The sequence below is a fragment of the Pseudopipra pipra genome, chromosome 26, assembly GCF_036250125.1.
Source record: "Pseudopipra pipra isolate bDixPip1 chromosome 26, bDixPip1.hap1, whole genome shotgun sequence".
Lineage (NCBI taxonomy): Eukaryota > Metazoa > Chordata > Aves > Passeriformes > Pipridae > Pseudopipra > Pseudopipra pipra.
In genome coordinates, this window is record NC_087574.1 from 2,049,523 (window position 1) to 2,070,607 (window position 21,085).

General features: G+C 60.7%; 1 protein-coding gene across 12 annotated transcripts; it reads right to left on the reverse strand.

The window, feature by feature from the left end:
* Nucleotides 1-951: 951 nt before the first annotated feature.
* Nucleotides 952-21,085, reverse strand: UBTF (upstream binding transcription factor). Of its 12 annotated transcripts, none has more exons than XM_064636720.1 (22): nucleotides 21,067-21,085; nucleotides 16,552-16,686; nucleotides 13,348-13,523; nucleotides 12,990-13,073; nucleotides 11,843-11,998; nucleotides 11,052-11,116; nucleotides 10,320-10,449; nucleotides 9,709-9,819; nucleotides 9,290-9,423; nucleotides 8,775-8,916; nucleotides 8,432-8,473; nucleotides 7,572-7,685; nucleotides 7,262-7,417; nucleotides 6,692-6,847; nucleotides 6,419-6,529; nucleotides 6,244-6,332; nucleotides 5,902-6,091; nucleotides 5,600-5,647; nucleotides 5,280-5,348; nucleotides 4,745-4,891; nucleotides 4,259-4,378; nucleotides 952-3,859 (listed from the first exon to the last, which is right to left on the reverse strand). In XM_064636720.1, the coding sequence occupies exons 2-22, from the start codon at nucleotides 16,607-16,609 to the stop codon at nucleotides 3,746-3,748; spliced, it is 2,412 nt and encodes an 803-aa protein (XP_064492790.1). In that variant the 5' UTR covers nucleotides 16,610-16,686; nucleotides 21,067-21,085; the 3' UTR covers nucleotides 952-3,745. The 12 variants fall into 12 exon arrangements, with proteins under 12 accessions (XP_064492790.1, XP_064492784.1, XP_064492791.1 ...); XM_064636714.1 differs by lacking the exon at nucleotides 21,067-21,085 and adding an exon at nucleotides 20,464-20,929; XM_064636721.1 differs by lacking the exon at nucleotides 21,067-21,085 and adding an exon at nucleotides 20,464-20,926 and having other exon boundaries at nucleotides 10,329-10,449.

A 21,085-nucleotide genomic window follows, 5' to 3' on the forward strand; every position in this document is an offset into this window, starting at 1 on the left:
TGGGGGCCTCGGAGCTGCCCCCGATCCGACCCCTCTGCGGAGACCCCCGGACCCTCGGGCCCCCGAATCCACGGACCCGCGATCTCCCCGGTCCCTCTGCAGAGACCCCCCGGCCCTCCCGATGTTCCCGAACCCGCGGGTCTCCGATTCCACCGGACCCCGATCCCGCAGATCCAGGATCTAGCGGACCCTCGATCTCCTCGGAACCCCCCCAGGCCCTCGAACCCCCCCGGGTCCCCCGACCCCCAAGGACCCCCAAACCCACGGATCCCGGGGAGTCCCGGCACCCCTGATCCACTCGGACCCCCCGATCTCCACTGTCCCTCGAACCCACGGATCCCCGATCCTCCCGGGGCCCCCCGATTCCCCCGCAATTCCCCGGACCTCACCGGACACCCCAATCCCCCCAGCCCCCGACTCCACTGGGCCTCTCATCCCGGGGACCCCCAGTCCCGGTGTTGCCCCCATTCCCATGGATCCCCTCTCTCCGTGGTCCCCCCATCCCTGTGGATCCTCGCCTTCTCCAGGGATCCCACCAGTCCCGCGGACCCCTCATCCCAAGGATACATCACCCCTAGGGATTACCCCATCCCTATGGAACACCCACACCCCAAGGATCCCCCCAACCCTACAGATCCCTCCTGCCCTTAGAGAGCCCCCCAGATCTCCCCTCCCAAATGTCTCTCTGATCCTCTTCCCTACAGATCCCCCAGCAGACCCCTGTGCCATTCCAGATCCACAGATCCCTCCACAATCCCAACCCACTCCCCACTAGCAACCACTCCAAATCCCTGTGGATCCCCCCAAAATGATCCTCTAGGGATTGTCCCCTCAACTCCCTCAGGATCCCCCCCCAAGTGGATCCCACAGGAGGGAGGGAAAAACACTCCTCACACTCAACTTTTTTTTTTCCTAAAGTTTTATTTTTTATAGTAATGACATGAGAACAGAAACATTATTTTTCACTTTATTATACAAAAAAAAAAAAAACAACAAAAAAAAACCAACCAAAAAAAAAAAAAACCAGAAAAAAAAAAGAAAAAACCCAAAAAGCTCCAAAATAAACAACAACAAAAAAAAAGAACTGAAACCCCAAGCAAACCGGGAAACCGTGGACACGACCCCCCGTGTCCCGCTCAGCCGTACAAATTCCAAGTCGGGATTATTATTATTATTTTCTTTTTTTTTCTTTTTTTTGTCTTTTTTTTAAACCTACAAAAACACTCTTTAAATATTAGAAAAAAAAGATGATTTTTTTTTTAATCTTATTTTTTTTTTTCCGGTGGGTTTTTTTGCCTTTTTTTTTTTTTTTTTTTTTTTTTTTTTTTTAACGTAATTCACAAGAACTTCCATCTAAAGGATCCCGGGATTTTGTGGCAGTGCCAAAATGCACTCAGGAATTCTCTTGCAGCGCAAACACCTTCTCCCCCCACCCCCTCCCCAAATTTGTCGGCGCTGTAAGAATTTTTCTTTTTTATTATTTAATTTTTTTTTACCTTTTTTTCTTATTTTTTTTTAAACAGAAAAAAAGAGGGGGGGAAAGGGGGGTAATTTTTTTTTTGTCTTTTTTTTTGTACTAAAAACACATCCACTGAAACACGACGGTGCTGGGTACATTCAGCAGAAAAAAAGGGATGGCGGGGTTCCCCTTAGGGGATTTCAGGGGGGGAAGGGGGATTAAAAATTGGGAAGAAAATGAAAGGAAAATCCCAAATGGATTGGGGAAGGGGAGGAGGAGACAGAGGGATGGACAGACAGACATTATGGAGGAGGGGGACACCATCTGGGTTCTCTTCGGGGCCCCGGTCCCGGGGGGGACACAGGGGGATTGTCCGTGCGGGAGAACCCGGGTTCACCCCCACCCCCACCAGGTTTGGGGTCGCTTGCCCAAAATGGTGGTTTTTCAGCCCAATTTGAGGCCGGGATAAGGGGTGTTGCCCCCCCTGCCACCCCCAAGTCTTCAGGGGGATTTGGGGTGCTGAGAGCAGCAAACCTGGGAGGGGGTTAGAGATGGGAGGGGAGGGACACCCCTCAAAACCCCAAACCTGCAGCTTGACCCTCCCCTCAGCCCCCACTGCGATTTGAGTGAAAAGAAGAGAAAAATGGCCAAGTTATAGCCCAGGGGAGAAAAAGCCCCCACCGGCCCCCCCCTCCTCAGCTGGGAGGGGGGCAGTGCCCTCCGTCCCCTTCCCTGGGGCCCCCCAAATCCTGTCCCACAGCCCAGCTCGTCTCCAGGGTCAGGATGGGAGGGGGCAGAAAGAACCAACCTTGTGCCCCCCCCAGTATAGTGGGGGTCCCCAGTGACACCGGGTGTGGGGGGTTTTTTTTTTGGGGGGGGGCGTGGGGTGGGGGGACAGGAACCCTGCAGGGAGGTGCCGTGGGATTGCTGGTGCTCGTGTCTGCTTAAAAAAAGGGGGGGACCTCTGACAGGCCCCCCCCAATGCACCCACCCCGGTCCCCACGGCCCCATCCCCCTCCCAGGGAGGGGGGCATTGACCCCCCCAAAATAAACCCAAACCACACCAATATTTACAGCATGGCCCGAGGGGCATGAAACCTCCACGGTGGGGGGGACAAACTGGGGATAACTGGGGGTAAACTGGGGCAAGGGGAGTGCTGGTGTCACACCCCCCCCCCCCCAAGGATTTGGGGCGAAGGGAGAGGAGCAGCTTCACTGGATGTGGAGGGGAAAATGGGGGAAGGGAGGGGAAGGAAAACGGGTGGAAAGAGGGAGGGGGATGTGGACGGGGGGGGGGGAAATGAAAAATAAAAGATGGATCTTTCTCGTTTTATAAAAAGGAAAAAAAAAAACAAACAAAAAAATAAAATAAAATACAACGGCACAACAACCACCGACAACAGAGCGGGGGGGACCCCGCGCCCCCCCCTTGGTCACGCTGAGCCCCCGGGTGCCCCCCACCCTGGCACACACTCGCACGCTCGCACACACACTCCCCCCTCCCCTCCCTTCAACCCCCCCCCCCAATCCCACCCCCCACCAACTCGGGGACGTGCCGGGGCAGGGGGTGGTCACGGTCCGGTCCGTGGCCGGCGTTCCCAAGTGCCGTGGATGCAGAGTTCCCGGGCAGCTCCCGGTGCAGCTTCCAGACTGTACAAGGGGTTATTTTTGGGGGGGGGTGCACAGAGGGGTGGGGGAGGTTGCAAAAGGAGACATTGTCCCATCGGCTGAGTCCTGAGCGCCTCGGCTCGTGCTCCGCGCCCGCTGCCGGAGGGGCTGCGCGGGGAGGGGGGGATATTTTTTTTCTCCGTTTCTGGGTTTTTTAATTAAAAAAAAAGGTGTGTTGGGGGAGGGGGGGGCGCTGTTGTTTGTTTCTTTTTTTTGTTTTGTGTTTTTTTGTTTTCCTGTGTGTTTTTCTTCTCTTTCTATAAAGTCCGGAGCTGGTAGCGAGGGGGTGATGGGGGTAGGGATGCCCCCCTCCCCAAAAAGAATGAAATTCAAAATAAAAATAAATCGCTTCCCCTCGGGAGTAAAGCGGGGGGGAGGGATGGGGGGCCCCCTCCTTGCCCCCCAGCCGGGGGGGGGCAGCCCCCTGATCCCCCTCCGTAGTGTGAGCTTGGTGGAGGGGTCCCCCCGACCCCTGTTCCTCGTGTTGGGGGTCCCACGGGGGGGCTGTGTCTCGCCCAGGGGGTCAGGAGGAAGCAGAGGAAGGATTTTGGGGGGCTGCGAGTGGGATTTGGGACCGAAACCGAGAAACCAAACGACGTTACGGAGAGCTTGGCCGGATCAGTTGGAGTCGGAGTCGGAGGAGTCCCCCGAGGAGGAGGAGGAACTGCTGCTGCCCTCTGAGTCGTTGTCATCCTCATCCTCATCATCCTCATCTTCGTCATCCTCATCGTTCTGGGAGGGTGATGGCAGAGAGGACGGGGGGGGGTCAGGGCAAGGTTTACCCATCGTCACCCCTTTGCCCTCCCCGCTGCAGCACAGGGGGGTCCCCACAGAGCGCGGGGGTGCAACCCCATCCCTCCCACCGCTGTCCCCCGGGGACCTGGGGGGGTGGAGGAGGAGGGACGCCGGGCAGGAGTCAGGAGCGTGTTTGCAAGGGCTCAGCTCAGGGATGCCGGGCGGGGGGGACGTGCCGGAGCAGCGCGCGGGGGTCCTGCCCTCACCTCTGCCACTGCCTCGCTACACGATCCGAGGGAGGGTACCCGACCCGCCTCGTGCCTCAGTTTCCCCCCTCTAAAGCCAGGGAAGGAAGAGGCGTGAGCTGAGACCAGCGAGGGGGTGGAAACACCTCACCTGTCCGGTGGCGAGCACAAGGCACGGACACGGTTTCTGGCCCCAGCGCCATCCAGCATACTCTGATTTCAGTTGCACCGGTGTAAAGCTTTGACTCTGGTGACTTACTCGGCATTCACACTGGCGCAAACGGAGCCGAGACCAGACTCAGTATCTCCACCAGGAAAAAGACAGGAGATTTTTCTCTGCTCACTGGGGCTCTGCACATCCCCCCCGCACCTCTACGTCCCGAGGCTGCTCCTGACTACGCCCCGCGGCTGCTCCTTGCGCCCTCCCCGGGAACATGGGGGGATCCCATTCCCCTTCGCCTCCCTGCATCCCCCCTGCTTCCCGGGAGCTGCTCCGCCACGGTTCTATCTGAGCCTGGCTGCGGAGGCCCCCCGGCCCCGGATGAGGGTGAGGGGGGCAGAGTGAGTGCAATGGGAACGTTGGGGGGCCCCGCGGCCCCACCGCCCTCCCCGCGCCCTCCCCGTGCCGCAGCCTCACCTCGTCCCCGTCCTCGCTCTCCTCCTCACTGCTGGACTCCGAGGAGTCGCCGCCTTCCTCCGACGAGTCGCCGTTGTCGTCATCGTCATCCTCGTCTTCATCGTCGTCTTCCTCCTCCTCTTCCTCCTCGTCGTCATCCTCTGACTCCTGCGAGAGGGGGTGGATGTAGGTGGGAGCCCCGGGACACCCGAACCCACGGGTGCAGCACCCACCCCGTCCTTGGCCATCAAACTTTGGGTTCCTCCAACCACTGAGCAGGATCAGGTGACTCCCCACCCCACACCTTGACAGAGGCCTTTCCCCATTTATGCTGCAAATGGCCCCAAAAAGGCTCCCTGAACGGGTGCCAGGGGACAAAATCCATCCTGAATGGGTAGTAAGCTGGGATTTGGGGAGGGCCTGTGGTTTATGGTCTCGAGGAGAGGGCAGGCAGCTGGAAGCACCAGGGGTGCCTTGAACAAGCAGTGTGGGTCCCCACAGAGACGTTCCCCAGGGAGGGGGCATCGAGTGTCCCCATGTGGCTGTTGTGACTCACCGACTTGGACTGCATCGTTGGCTTCATCTTGGGGTTGGGACCCCGGATCTTCCCTATGCTCTTGCGTTTCTGCAGCGAGGGGGGACAAAACAAAACCATTTAGGGCTCAAGCTCTGCTCCTTCCCAGTGCCCAGCCCAGAGAAAATCCCACTGCTGAGCTGCCACAGGGGTGAATCCCCCTTGGAGGGGCTCTCAGAATGTGACACACATCCAAACCTCATCCAGGGCTGACCCCAGCCTGGCCCCAGGCCCTTGGGACACCCAGTACACCCCCAAACCCCCAAGACAACCCCCCCCAGCAGTGCCACACAGATACTCACATTGGAAATGTGTTCCTTGTAGGCAGCCCGCTCCTGGGGCGAGAGGCTCTGCAGGGACAAGACACAGTCAGGGATGGGCAGACACCAAATGGAATGGGGGATGGAGCAGGGAAGGGCTCTAGCACAGGGCACACCCTCCTCATATATATACATTTTTATCCTTTTAAGTTACAAAATGTCAAAAAAGGGCCTGGAGATGGTGGTTCCCGTCAGGAAGGGTTTGAGCAGAGACCATGCCAAGCATCATCCCCAAAATCAACGGATCCCAGAGCCCACCACTGGGCATCAGGCCCAGCACTCACCTTGAGCCAGATGTCGAGGTGCACCTTGTACTGTTTCTGCTGCTCCTCTGCCAGTTTTTTGTAGTGGTCCTTCTGGCCCTGGGAGATGCGCTGCCAGCGGCTGCCGATCTCCACCATCCGCTCCTTCAGCGGGAGGTGGTTCAGCTCCCCGTTGGACAGCAGCTCCTGGGAGAACTTCTGGTAACCATTCCTGCAGGGGTGAGCACGGGGACCGGATTGGGATAAACAGCCCAGGCGCCCATAATCCGCCTCCACCCAGCCCACCCTCCCTCCTCTTGCAGCTGCTCCAGGCTCGTCCCACCAGCACAGCCAGACCCAGTTTTTTAGATCCCTGGTACTCACATGGGGGGTTTCTTCGGCTCTCCCTGGAATTTCATTTTCTTGGTGGAGTTGGTGGAGCACGGAGGGGCCCGCATCTCGCTCAGCTCCCTCTGAGCCAGAGGAGAGAGAGGGGTCAGGGAGAGGGGCAGCATCAGCCACTGAACACAGTGAGGGGCAGGACAGGGCAGGGACCCACCTCGTATCGCTTCTGATCCTCCGCCGCTTTCTTGATCCACATCAGCTTCTCCTTCTTCTCCATGTTGTTCCAAGTGGCCTCCATGGCCTTCAGCGCTTTGCCCCGGTCGTTCTGTACCACAGAACCACCACGATGCATTAGACGCACTCAAAATGCCCAGGACACTCCACCCCATTACCCTGCCTTCCCCACAGCTCCCAACCCAAACCCAGGCGTGAAAGCCAGGGAGAAGGTACAGGGAATTCCTGCTGGTGGGAGTGATGATCCCCTCACCTTAAAACGAGCCAGGTAGTCCCCGATGACGCTCTGTTGCCAGATCTCCTCGGCTGTTTTGGGAGACTCGGGCAGTTTCCCACGCTCCTCTTTATCTGAGCCGTGTTTCTTCTCTGACTGCGCCTTCATCGCCGCCTCCCGCGCTTTGTACTTGGCCTGGGAGGGGGACACAGCAGGGGGTGAAGGTGGGCACAGCCCCCAAACACCAGGAGGACGATGCAGCTCCCCCCAGCACTGTTCCCACGGTAGCACTGACAGCCCCCACCACGCCCAGTGCTGTCTCCAGACTGCCCCCCACCAAGAAAAGCATTAAGCCTTAAAACTGAGGCTCAAGGATGCTCTGACATTTCTTAAGCTGGTGGGTTTTGACCCCCCAGGTGATGAGAGGGAGGGGGCACAGCTGGCAGTGCCCATCAGTGCTGACACCAGTGCCTGGGTGATGCTGTGTTGCTCCGGGGGATAATCGTGCCCCTTGGAGCAGGACAAGGACAGGAGCACCTCCGGAGATGCCCAAGGGAGCACTGGAGATGGGGATAGGGGAGGAGGAGGGGGGTCAGGGATGGTACCAACCTTCTTCTTCTCTGAGAGGTCGTTCCACATGCGGGCCAGGAGCCGGGTCAGCTCGCTCTCCGACAGCTCCGGCCGCTCCTCCTGCAGCTGCTTCCGCTTCTCCTCCGAGAAGATGAACATGGCAGAGATGGGTCGCTTGGGCTTCTCGGAGCTGGCCTGAGGGGGGGACACGGGGCCGTGAGGGGGGGCGAGCCCATGGAGGGACCAAAGAATCCAGGAATGAAGCTCTCAAAGTCCCCCCCTGAGATGCCACAACCCCACCCCACACGTCTGGCACGTGCTGCCCCATCCCTCCCGGTACTGCTCCCACCTTGCCGGTCTCCGGAGAGGATTTTTTGGATGCGGGACTCGTCGCCCCTTTCCGGTTGCCGCCCAGCATCTTCTCCTCGCCCAGCACCCGCTGCTGCTCCTCCTCGGGCAGGCTCTGGGTGGCACAGGGGAGGGACATTGTTAGGACAGCCCAAAGCTAATGAGGTCTTGAGGCAATCAGGGAATAGGGGCACTGGTGCAGACAGGACCAGCATCAGGCACTGCACGTGTACAGGCTGGGGGTCCCTATGCTGTCAGCTCCTTGCCACTCCACATCCCTCTCCCCTAGCTCTGTCCCCTTCCTGGCTCAGCCTCATCTGCTGTTTCTTGGTGAAAGCATGGGGGCAGGTGCCCAGACTCAGGCACACCCCTGGGTTTTCCACCCCCTGCCTCTGCAGCCGCAGCCGGGGCCGCGTCACGTCCGCCCAGGGGACGGGGACGATGCTGGGGTGGCCTCGGTGTGGCTCCCCCGCCTACGCCCTAGCGAGGGAAGGAAGTGAGAGGCTTTGCAGCCACAGCCACTGAGCTCCTCCAGCTCCAGCCCTCTGCTCACCCCAGCTCCCCTCCTGAACTGGGTGGCACAGCACCCTCTCCTCCAGCTCCAGCCCTCTGTTCACCCCGCCTCCCCTTCCAGCACCCTCCACCTCCCAGTGCCCAACTGGAAGTCACTGGGTCGGGCATTAGGATGATGGAAGGTCAAGACTATCTGCAACCATCTGCACAGCACCCATGGGCAAGTCCAGCCACGTTTTGGGGGAGCAGAGGGCAGCCCCTCACATCATAGCCCCTGGGCAGGGTTTTCCCCCCTTCGAGATTTGGGACCTCCAGCACCCGCTGGCCGAGCACTCCCACATCACTCACCTCCAGGAAGCGGAGCAGCTCGATCTCGTAGTCTTTCTTTTTCTGGAAGGAGAAGTGGGGTTACATAGAGATCCCTCGCCCCATCCCTGCCTCCTGCAGCCCCCAACCCAGCCTCAATCCCTTGGGAATCTCATGCTCCACCAGACCCACACATGGACTGGGAGATGGGATCAAAGAAGGTGACCAAGGACCTCAGGGGGGAATTGGTGGTGCAGACAAGAACAGGGACTGAGGAAGGGTGAGGGGCGTGTTTCCAGGGAGATTTGTAGCCTCAGTTCTCCCATTTTATTGCTCCCTCCCCATACCTGCCTGTCCCCGTACCTGTCCATCCTTGGCCACTCACCTGGTCACACTTTTTGTGGTATGCATCCTTTTCCTTCTGAGAGAGCAGCTTCCACTGCTGGCTGCACAGCACCATCCGCTCGGTGCTGGGCACGTCTTTCATGTTGGCCATCAGCTCTGCACAGTACAGGGAGTAGCTATTCCTGAAAAACCCACGGAGGGACCCAGCATTAGGGACAACCTGCAGGCTGGAAAAACCCTCTAAGATCACTGATGTGACCAATTAACTAACATTGCCAAGCCCAGCACTAAACCATGTCCCTAAATGCCATGTCCAAATTCTTCCAGGGATGGCAACTCTACCACTGCCCTGGGCAGCCTGTTCCCATGCCTGACCACCCTTTCCACAAAGAAATTTGTCCTGAAATGCCATCTAAAGGTCCTGTGCCTGTGGCCCCAGAAATGATTTGGGCTCCTCAAGCCAAGCAGAGCCCCATTTCCCTCATCAGCAAGAACCAGTGTCCGCAGAGGCGGCGCAGAGCTGGACACCACGGCGTGGAGAGGGACAGCACTCACGGAGGTGGCTTCGTGGGTCGTCCGTCAAACTTGTCCTTGAGCTGCCGCTCGGCCTTGGTGAGGGTGGAGCGGGTGATTCCCTCCTCGCTGATGTTCAGCTCCGGGTGCTTCTGGATGTAGTCCCGCATGATCTCCTGCGGAGGACGGAGAGCGGTCAGAGGGGCTGCCATCCCCGCCTGCCCGGGGGCCGGAGGAGGAGGAGAGAGAAGCCAACCATCGCCCTAGTCCTCTCCCTGGGGCTGCTGCTCCCTTCCTCGCACATGGCTGGAGGAGGCAGGGCTCAGACTCACTAGGGACCTGCCGGGACCTGCCTGAATCCCCACGCTGGCTATCGGGAGAGGCTGGCTGTGTGTGGCCACGTTGACTTGGAGTGAATGTTGGGGCGAGTGTGGAGGGGACAGGGTGAGGCTGCTCCCTACCTCGTACTCCTTCCGCTGTTCCAGGGCCTTATGAATCCATTTCAGCCTCTTTTTATCCGAGAGTTGAGACCACTGCTTGCCCAGCGACTCTTTCACCTCCTTCGTGGTGGCCTGAAAACCCAAAGCCAGAGGTGAGGGCAGAGGGGTAAAATCCAAAATCAAAAAAAAAAAAAAAAAAAGAAAAAAAAAAAGAAAAAAAAAAAGAGGAATAAAAAATATGAAAAAAATGACAAAAAATAGCGTGGCCTGGTGGGGCCTGACGGCGCCCGCCGTGGGGCCGTGGGGGGCTGCGAGCCGAGCTCACGGCCGGGGAAGGGGGTGCGTGGGAGTGGGGGGCATGGCCAGAGGTGGATGTTTGTGCTGGAATTCCTTCCTGCCCTGACTCAGGCTGTGGTCACCCCTTCCTGGCAAAAAGTGTTGGGGGGGCTGTACCCCCGAGCCTCTTCCAGATGTGCAGAGCCCCTTCTTACCTCTGTCCAGGCTGCTGGGAGCTTCCTGTGGTGTCCTCCAGCCTGTCCCCCCCTAAAATGCTTCTCTCCCTTCCCCCTCCTCTCCCCCAGTAGCGGGTCCAGGACCCCCCAACACTCACACTCGCACTCACTCCCACCCACCGTACTCACATCTGGACGCACTTTCAAGTAGATCTTCTTCTCGTGGTTGTACCACAGCTGCTGGGGGGTCTTGGGTTTTTCGGGGACGTCAGATTTCTTGGCGTTCTGGATGAGATCCGGGTGGTCTTCCCTTTACCAGGCAGGGAGGTGGGGAAGGGAGAGCGTCAGGGAGGTGGCAGGGGGAAGGAGAGCACCCCTAAACCTCCCTGCTAAGGGGCAACTGTCACTGCAGGGCTGAGCTTCCATGGGCTCAGGTACTGCGGGGTCCCCAAAAAGAGCAGGAGAGGCTGAGGAGAGATTTGAGTCTGTCCCTCCTTGGGGAGCATGAGCTACGTACACCCCCAGGCTCAGCTGCATCCCTGGAGCAGCAGCAGCGAACAGCAGGATCCACTTGGATCACAGCCACCACGTTAAAAGGGAAGGATCTTGAGGATCAGGGTGGTAAACTTCAGCTTTTATCAGTGCTGGTGGCAGGGCTCCTGTCCCCCCCCCACAGACTCTGACCCCCAGAGCATGGCTGCTCCTCTGCTCTCCCCCTCATCCAGTCTCCCAGCCAGAGGGATGCTCTCAGACACCATTTCCTTGCTCTTTTTCTTTCTGCATTCCTTCTTCCCTTCAAGCCAAATCAGGGATTCAAGCTCATCAGGGATTCCCCTGTGAGCTACACGCAGGAGGGGAGACTGGATCTGCCTGGAGAGGCCCAGGGAAATGGGGGGGGCCCTGCCTGCTCACCTGAACCTCGCCAGGTTCCTCTCAAACTCCTGCTTCTCTCGCTGGAAGTCCTGGATGTATTTCATCTGGGGACACAAAGCCACCAGGGAGGTGGAGAGGGATGTCAGCACTGGGGAATGGGCAGGAAGATACATCCCTGTTGACCTGGCTGGGCATTCCACCACCCCCAAAGGGTCTTGAAGGCTCCCCAGTCCAGGGAATGATCCTGCAGCTCCCAGCAGAGGGTTTCCAGCCTGCCCAGGGATTCAGCAGCAGGATATCTCCCCTCTTCCTGCATCCCAGCAGCCCTGGGAAAGAGGGCGCGGCAGGACTTTGTGCCTGGATTTTTCCTGGACACCCCAAAGTGAGAGTTGGGGCCTTCAAAACACCTGCCCAGGCTCTGGCATCTCCAGATGGGCAGATCTCTGCTCCCAGCTTCTCCCAGAGCCTGTCCCTCCATGCCCTGGTCAGACAGGGCGGCACAGCCGGGTGTGTGACTTAACCCCAGCCTTAAACACGGATCCACCCAATGGCAAAGCCACCATCCAGGTCCGTCGGGAAAAGACGGACCGACGGACAGACCCAGCCAGCCTCCACCCCACAGATCCTGGGAACCAGGACAGGAAAAGCCAAGGAAGCTTTACAGGTCTGACAGGACTAAATGAACACCTCGTCTCTCCCGTCGAGAGCCGGATTAAGCCCTCGCCAGGCAGAGGTTTGGGCTCTGCTGGTTTTACTGGGAGGGCTGGGCAGAGCCCAGCATGCAGAGGCACATAGTGGGAAGGGGCTTGCTGACTACCCCCCAGCAATACCTTTTTCTTCTCGGGAAGCTCCTTGTATTTCTTGGACAGGATCTTGGTGAGATCCAGGTTGCTCATTTCGGGGTGAAGCTTGGCGTACTTGGCCCGCTTCTCCATGAAGAAGCGGAAATAGGGAGTCAGGGGCTTCTTGGGGAAGTCGGGGTGTTTCTGGGGAGACAGCAGAGTGGACACTGGGTATGGAGCCAGGCACAGCCAAACCCAGCGGCTCCCCCAGTCCTGGGGGGACCTGCCTTCATCCAGCCCTGCTGATGATCCAGCTCCCTGACATGGGAACAGCAGGCAATGAGGGGGAAACCACTGGGAACAAGGGCTCCACCAGGAACTACAGTATCCCAGGAGCAGCTTCTGGCCACCCAGAGCTGCCAGCACAGAGCAAGAGGGGAAACTGAAGCAGGAGGAAGGGATGGGACCCAGCTCCCAGGGATGGAGCATCAGCTGCCCTGGGGCCACCTGGGGGAAAATATCACCCCTCCCAACCTGATGGGTCAGGAACAGGATGGCAGCTTCCATGAAGAAGCAGAAACAGAGAGTCAGGGGCTTCTTGGGAGATAGCAAAGTGGACACTGAGCACAGAGCCAGGGCACAGCCAAACCCACCAGCTCCCCCAGTACTGGGGGGACCTGCCTCCATCCAGCTCCCTGACACAGGAGGGGGAAACCACTGGGAAAAAGCGCTCCACCAGGAACTACAGTATCCCAGGGCTGGGAATCTCAGGAGCAGCCTCCAGCCATCCAGAGCAAGAGGGGAAACTGAGGCAGGAGGAGCAGATGGGACCCAACTCCCAGGGATGGAGCATCAGCTGACCTGGGGCCGCCCGGTCGAGAGCACCACCCTTCGCGACCCGGCGGGGCCAGGAATAGGACGGCAGCTTCCCGGCCCCCCTGGAGCTAAACTTGGCTGCAGGCTGCCAGCAATACAGCTGCCCATATTAAATGTACCCGGGACTTGGCCCGGGCCCAGCGCCCGCGGCCTCCGGAGCCTTGGGCAGACGGACGCCGGGATTATGGGCAGTGAGGTGCCTGCAGGGGCTCCAGCGGTGGAGCCACACGGATCTGAGGTGCCACAGGGCTGACAGCCCCTTGTCCCAGGGAAGAGGGACGTTGCCCTTTAGGGACTGAGCCTAATTCCTGCCCAATACCTTGAGCTTTTTGCCTTTGTAAGGGTTCTTCACATGCTCTTCAGCATCCATAATGAGCTCTGTGAGGGTCCGGAACTTCCTCACCTGTGCGGGAGTGAAGGGACACAGATGTGAATGGGGGACAGGGCAGATCCCTGGCATGGCAGAAACCCACCGGGTTTTATAATGCAACCCCAAAAACGACCCTTCCCAGTCCCTCCAAGGGGGTCACAATGCTGACGGCAGTGGGATGGTGTCGGCACCACCAGCTGAGGGCTCCGGGAGCTGAACTTGAACGATTCCCACAGCCCTGGGGGGTCATCAGGACACTCACTCCCTGTCACAAAGCCCGGTTGGAGCCCCATGCAGTGTCAGTTACCTCATTAGAGATCTCCATCCACTTCATCTTGCACATCTCCCCCGAGAAGTCCTTGAAAGCCACTTTTTCCCAGTCCAGGTGGGACTCGGTGGTTTTGAACTTGCTCCCGTCGTTGGAGGGCAGGTTATTCTTCATGCACTCCAGGAGGGTCAGCATGTCCTCCTGCGACCAGCGGTCTGAGCAGCGGAGAGACGGGATCAGCAGCAGCCAGGGGCAGGCAGCTTCCCTTCCCTTTCCTTCCATTTGCTTCCTTTCCCCTCCCTTCCCTTCCTTTCCCGGCAGGACACCGGGACTACAGCTCCCGGCGTTCCGCTCCGGACCGCACGCCAGGACACGTAATCTCCACATGCTGCCTCTCGAGATTAAAGATCAAAGGGACGTGGCTGTTTCCATCACCCTCGAGCAACTCTCTACCGGGCCAAAACAATCCGGGCAAAGCGAGAAATTCCACTCGGTGCAAACCAGAGAGACTCGCTCATCCCAGAAAACCATCAGATAAGGGATGGCTCTGCTGCACGGGAGCAGAGGGCTATTTCCTACGCCCTGCGGAGCGAGATGGGAGCGATGAGCTCTCCGGCCAAGGAGGAAACAGGGAAACCCACTTTCTAAGTGGAAAAGATGTGTCTGGAGCAACGGGAAAACCGCAGCGCTGCTTCTCCTGCACCTCGGAGAGCTTTGCCATCACCTGGGCCCAGCTCCATGGTGACCTCTGCCAAGGTCAAAGCTCCCACACCACAAAGTGAGGGCAGGCAGAGCCCAGCACAGCCCCCCCGTCTCACAGGGGGTCCCTGACAGCGCAGGGGTGGTGGTTATGTCACCCCAACATCCCCCAAAATGCCAGGAGGAGCATCCCCAGCTCCCACAGGGACAAGCCACTGGGATGGTGGGATGGGCACACAGCAAAGCCGGAGGGCCTGGAGCAGCCATGAGGCCAGGACACGCAGTAGCACCATGCTGGGACAGGCAGCAGGCAGGATATCCCAGCCCTGAATGCCTCACCCAGCCCCAACCTTGGGGCTGGCTTCCTTGCCAGGGGAATTCCTGACTGCTCTGAGCTTCCACGCCAGCTGGGGAGCACAACCCCGGGTGCTCTGCAAACATGGGTGGCTCTGGGAATGCAGCGGGCCCTGGGAGCGGAAGGAGAGGTCCCTGGGGATGTGGGGATGGGCTGGAGGAGGAGCAGAGCCCCGAGCCGCTCGCCCACACGATCCCTGGCTGCCTCATCCCGGGATGGGCACTCGAGCCCTGGGGCTCCCCTGGTGTGGGACTGGCATTCCCCCGGTGTGAGACTGGCATTCCCTGCCCCACATCACTGATGGGTGAAGACTGGGAGATTTGGAGCTGCCTACAGGACATGGAGCATCCCAGCGAGATGGGGACAGTGGGACACAAGAGCATCCCAAAGAGGTGGGGACAGCACAGCAGGTCATGGATTTGAGTGGAGCACTGCTCCCTCAATCCTCAGGAATGAAACCAAGCTCCCAGAAATACCCAGCTGCAGACATTCCTCCAGCTGCAGCTCTCCCTCTGCTCAGACTCGATATGCAGGAAAATCACCTCCACGTCCTGCCCCTGCAGGGGTCTGGTGAAGGGCAACCCCCCACCCCATATCCCAAATCCAAGCGAGGGATGTTACAGGACATGCAGGACCTGCAGCTGGTGCAGGGAGCGCAGCCAGGACCTGATCTCCCACCCCAATTTCCTTCCTGGACCTGCCAGGTTGCGGGGGGTCAAGGCAGAGAACAGTTTGGGATCTGGCTGGTCCCTTTAGTGATCTCATCAGGGATTAATTAGAGGGGGAAGATGGAAAGAGTCCCCTGGAAAGCAGGGAGACAGTGGCTTGGGATGTGTCTCCATATTCCCAACTTCATCCCAAAACATTATGAAGAAGGAAACGAGATGGGAAACCCACAGTGCCAGAGAGGGATCAGAGTTGGGGTGGGCACCAATGCAGCCCCAAATTCTGTCTTCCTGTTTTTCCCATCCATTTTCCAGCTCCCCCCAGGCAAGGACCAATGAGGCAGAACGGGGCTGGGAAGTTGGTGTCAGGAGGAATTACCAAAAGCAGCACGGCCACAAAAATCCAGAGGGGAGGGAGAAGTGGACAAGGCCCCTCCAAACCTGCTCTCATCAAGCCCCGTGCCTCAGTTTTCCCCTTCCGACGCAGAAACACCCGGAGACCTTTGGCCCTGTGTGAACCCCCCACCGGCAGACAGCCAGAATAACCACATCCCACAGGAATACATAAAAAACAGTGGAAACATCCCAAAACCCTCACTGGCAGCAGAGTGGGGACAACAGAGACCCCACACTCAGCCCCCCATCCCTCTGTTCCCCCTCCCTCAGGCTAGGGTTTGTCAAAAAACACTGGAATTGCAGAGTTCACCCACCAGGATGAATGGGGTTGTCTGTGCCCTGGGACCAATTTATCCTGGCTCTCCTGGCACCGGCCGGGCCGGGTCTATATTAGGAAAGCTGCCCCGGTGTAATTAAATCCATCTAAAGTCCCGGAGAAGGACACGTGCTCCGGCCGGGTTCGCTCGAGGCAACAACCCGACTGCGGCATGGGAGGAAAATCGGGGGGACCCCGTGGGACGGAGGGGCTGGACCCCACTCAGGGGCCTTTGGGGGACCCGGGGAGTTTTTGGGGGGGGGTGAAGTAGCAGAGCCCTGCAAGCTGCCCTGAATAAACATCCTTCTTTTTTCCGTTGTTTTCCTGCCCCTTTTCCAATAAAAGCTGAAGCTCTGATGTCATCCCGGGGTCTGGAAGCCGGAGGCCCAAGGTAATGGCTCGGCTTTTAATGCAGCCCAGATGTGAGGGGGGAAGGCAGCACCTCTGCGCCAGGCCCCTCTTTCCCAAGCCCCCACAAAACTCTGGTGCCCAAAAAGAGCACCCCAATGCCAAGGGGCTGCCAGTGCATTGGAGCATGTATCCGTGTGCTCACACACGTGTGTGCGTGTTCCCTGAGGCAGAGAGGGATCGGGAGGGGCAGATCCTCCCCCCTCCCTGATCCGCTGGCAGTTGGGATCATGGATCCTCCATCCCTCCTCCTCCTCCATCCCTCCTTCTCCTCCATCCCTCCTCCTCCTCCATCCCTCAGGGAAAAGGGGCGCCCGGAGGTTTTTTTATTATTATTTTTAAACGTGGCAGCGATGTTCCCGTGGGAATGCCAGCGTGGTTGAGGGAGCTGCGGGGGGGCTCACCTTGGTTTTTGGGAGCTGTCATTTCCAAGTCTGCAGGGCACTCGGCTTCGCCGTTCATCCTCCACCTGCCTGTGCCCAGCACGGTCCCGCCGGCTCCCTCCTTGCCCGCTTCCCGAAATCACTCCCCGCTCGGCTCTGCAAGGAAAAGGAGACCCCTGCTAGGCATCCACCCCCACAACGGGGGAGGCCCCCGACTCCTGATGGGGAGTGGGGGGAACCTGACTCAGGCATCCATCCATTCCCCCCACGCCGAGATGAATGAGGTCCTGAGATCCCCCCTGTGCATCCCTGAGAGGTTTGGGGGGGGATAAAGAGGGGGTGCAGGATCCCAGAAATCCAGGAGGGGCTATCTTGAATGGTGGCGTGACCCCCACACTGGTGGGGGGATGAGAAAAGGGGTGTGTGGGCAGGGAAGAATGGCTCAGGGGGGTGTCCCCAAGGTGGCGGGCAGGATCCGTGGGGAATCCCCACAGATCCTATGGGAGAAGGGTTCAGGGGGACTCTCTAAGGGGGGGTGAGATCCATAGACCCAAGGTCAGGGGGATCTGAGCCAAGAGGCATCCCAAAGAGGGATCTCCCAAGGGAGTTCACTTCTCCCCACAAAATGGGGGTTTCAAAGGAAGGGGCACCACAGATCCAATAAAATCCTCCCTGGAGGGGGGGGCATGCTTGTAGAGGGGTCTCCCAGATCCAAGGGAGCTGGGGGGGAATATGTGGGGAGCTCTGGGAGGCTTAGAGGTCTCCCAAGGGGGAGGACAAGCTGGGGGGGAAGGTATTTCAATGGAGAGGCTGTAGGGGAAGGATCCCCTCAGATCCCATTGGGACAAATCTTACAGCTCCATGGGGAAGGATTACCCAGGGAAGGGAGGGGAGCAGGTGAGAGGCCTCAGTGGGGAGACCCCAAAGCATGGAAGAAGGATGGAAGCTTGGGGGGATCCCCATGAGGAGGGACCCAAAGGGGGGAATCCCTGGAGGGCAGATCGGAAGCCTCAGAGGGGTCCCCCTGAGGGACAGGCCGCAGGCCCGGGGGAGCAGGCCCAGGCCTGGGGGGAACTGGGCCAGGGCAGGATCCCAGGGGGAATCCAGGTTTGTGAGGGGATCCCATGGGCAGGGGGGATCCGGGGGCTGCTGAGGGGAGACCAGGCCCTGTGTCTGAGGGAGAATCTCCCGGGGCAGCGGGAACGGCCCAGGGGTGCGGGACCCCCAGGCCCCAGGAGGGATTGGGGATCATCCTGGGAGGGATCAGCTCCCAGGAACGGGAATCTGGGATCACCCTGGGGGGGGGTGCAGGCCCCATCAGGCCTGGGGGGGTGGGGGACCCCTGTGGGGGTCAGATCAGCCCCTGGGGGAGACAGATTTGGGACCACCTGAGGGAGATCAGCCTTGGGGGGTGGTTGGGGGATCCCCTGGGGGTGGATGTGAGGGGGTGCAGACCCCACCAGCTCCTGGGGTGGGGATTGGGCATCACCTGGGGGTGGATGTGGGATCACCTCAGGGTGGAGGGGGGCTGGCAGACCCCACCAGCTCCTGGAGTGGGATTGGGGATCACCCAGGGGTGGATGTGTGTGGGGGGGTGAAGACCCACCTGCACCTGCGGTGGATGCGGGATCACCTGGGGAATGGATGTGGGATCACCTTGGGGGGGATGCGGGAGGGGTGCAGCCCCCACCTGCCCCCAGTATGGGATTGGGGATCACCAGCGGGTGGATGAGGGGGGGTGCAGACGCCACCAGCGTGGGATAGGGTATCACCCAGGGCTGGATAAACCCTTAGGGACAGGGTGGGGGGAATCACTCCAGCCTCGGATCAACCCCCAGGGGGGCGGATCTAGGACCACCCCAGGGGCTGGCTGAAGGATCGCCGCGGGGGTGGGATCAAGCCCAACCCCCGGGGTGGGTGGGGTGCTGTAGCGTGAAACCGGGGATCTCCCGGGGGTGGGAAGCGGGGGTGGAGGGGAACATACATGGGGGGGGTGGCGAAGAAGGGGGGGTGTCGTGAAAGGCGGGATCGCTACAGGGGGAGGGATCCATGGGATCATGGCGGGGCGGGGCGGTGCGCGCGCACAGGGATCCCCGAGGGGGGGAATGCGGGAGGGTGGGGTGGGGTGTGCGGGATCCCCCCGCGGGGGAGAGGCGGGAGGTAGGGGGGGGTCGGGAGGGGGGTGGACCGGATCCCGCGCCTGGAGGGGGGAAGGAGGAGGAGGAGGAGGAGGCGGGGGAGGAAGGGGCCGGGCCGGCGGGCGGAGGCGGGGAGCCCGCACATGCCTTGCGCCGCCGGCCAGCTCCAGTCTCCTCCTCCACCAGGCAGCAGGAACCGGGTGGGACCGAGCGCGGGCGGCCCCGGCGGCGCCTCCCCCGCCCCCGGTTCCCACCCGGGCGCCAGCAAGCTGAGCCCCCCTCCCTTTTTTTTTTTTTTCCCTTTTTTTTTTTTCCTCCTTCTTCCCCCCAACAACACCCGGGCAGACAATAGAAGGCGAGTTCGGGGGGCCGGGGGGTGCGGAGAGGGGCCGGGGGAGCGCGGGAGCGCTCCCCCGGCCCCTCTCCGCACCCCCTGGTCCCCCGGAGCGATGCGATGCGCTGCTTCATCCCCCCCTCCTCCTCCTCCTCCCCGCATCCCCCCCCTCCCGCATCCCCCCATCGTTACCGGCCGCTCTCCGCCGCGGCACACAATGGCCGGGCTGCGCCCGCCTCCGCCCGCCGCTCCTTCCCCTCCACCCGCGGTTATAAAGCCGAGACAAACCCACCTCTCCGGGCTGCTAAAGGGGGAGGAGGAGGAGGAGGAGGTGGTGGTAGTGGCGGTGGCGGTGGTGGTGGAAGAAGGAGGGAGGAGGTTGGAGCGGCGGGGAAGGGGGGGTGCGGGGGGGAGCTCTAACCGAGCCGCCGCAGCCCCAACCCCGCCGCCGGAGCCGCTGGGGGAAGAAGAAGAAGGAGAAGGAGAAGAAGGGAGGAGGAGGAGGAGGGGGAAGGGGGGGCGGGGATGCCCGGCTGGGGGCGGCCGGGCAGCTGCAGCGAGCCGGGCGAGGGCAGCGCGACCTCCCCGCACCGACCCCCGGGGAGCGGCTCCTACCCGATCCTCCCCCCCTTTCTCTTTTTCCCCACCGCCGCCCCCTCCTCGCTTTTCCTTTCCTCGCTTTTCCCCCCTCTCCTTTCCTCCCCTTCTTACCCCCCTCTTCTTCTCTCCGCGACCCCTCCTCGAGCCCCGCGAACACCCACCCACCCAGCGGGGGGCTGGAGCCCCGCTCCCGGTCCGGAGGGAAGAAAGGAAGGGGAAAGAGGGGGGGGGGGGGAAGGCAAAAAAAAAAAAGGGGGGGGAGAGGAAAAAAAAATATAGATAAAAAGAAAATAAAGGGGGAAAAAGGGCGTAAAGGGGGGGGATAAAGCGAGGATAAGGAGGGGATGGAGCGCGGTAGGGGTCGGCCGAGCCCCGGCACGCACCGGCGGAGCGCGGCGCCCAGCTCCCGCCGCGGCGCGGGACTCACCCGGGCTGGGGAAAAACAAGCGGGCAGCGCTGGAAGCCTGCCCCCGAAATCCAGCTGCGGCACCGGGGAGGAGGGAGGGAAGGCGAGCGGGAAGGAGGGAGGGAGCGAGGAGGAGGAGAGGGAAGGGAAGGGAAAAAGGAGGGAGAGAAGGGGGGGGCACACCGGGGCCGCCGAGCCGGGCGCTGCCCCCCGCCCCGAGCCCCAGCGCGGTGCCCCCCGCGGGCGGGCGAGGCGGGCGAGCCCCGGCGGTGGCGGCGGCGGCTTCCTGCCCGCGGGGCCTGCGCGAAACCAGCCTTTCTAAAAAAAAAAAAAAAAAAAAATAACCTCTCCTTTTTGTATATATACGTATATATATATATATTAAAAAAAAAAATTCGCTCTGGTGGGCGCGACCCCCTCCCCGATCCCGGCGGAGCGGCGGCGGAGCGCCTTACCGAGCCCGGAGCGCGGCGGTGGCGGCGGCGGCAGCGGCGGCGGCAGCGGGAGCCCGGGGAGGAACAAAGCGCCTCCTCCAGCCCCGCCGGCGGAGCGGCGCGGCGGCGAATGGCGAGCCCGGGCGGCGGGCACGGCGCGGCGCGGCGGGGCACGGCGGCGGCGGCTCCCCCGGCGCGGGCACGTACCGGCGGGGCCGCCGCTTTTTGGGGGGCGGCGGCGGGGGCTCGGGGCTCGCTCGGCGGGGCCGGGGCGGGGGAGCGGCGGTTGAACGGCGGCCAGCTCTGCAGCGCTGGCCCCGGGCGTGGACGCGCTCCAGTCCCCGCAGAGACGATCGCGCTTTCCCCCGCCTCCATGGCGCTGCGTTCGCTCTTCCAATCAGCCGGGCTGAGCGCGGCCGGGATCCGCCGGGATCTCCCCGCCAGCCCCGCCGCCCCGCCGCCGCTTTCCGCCGGGTTTTTTATTGCTCTTTGCTTTTGCAACACTGTGGTGAGAAGAAAAAGAGGAGGAGGAGGAGGAGGAAGGAGAAGAGGAGGGAAAGGGGGGGGTGGGGTGGGGGGGGAAGGGAGGAAGAAAAAAAAAATTAAAAAAAAAAATCTCCTTACATGTGCAACAATCCTCGGC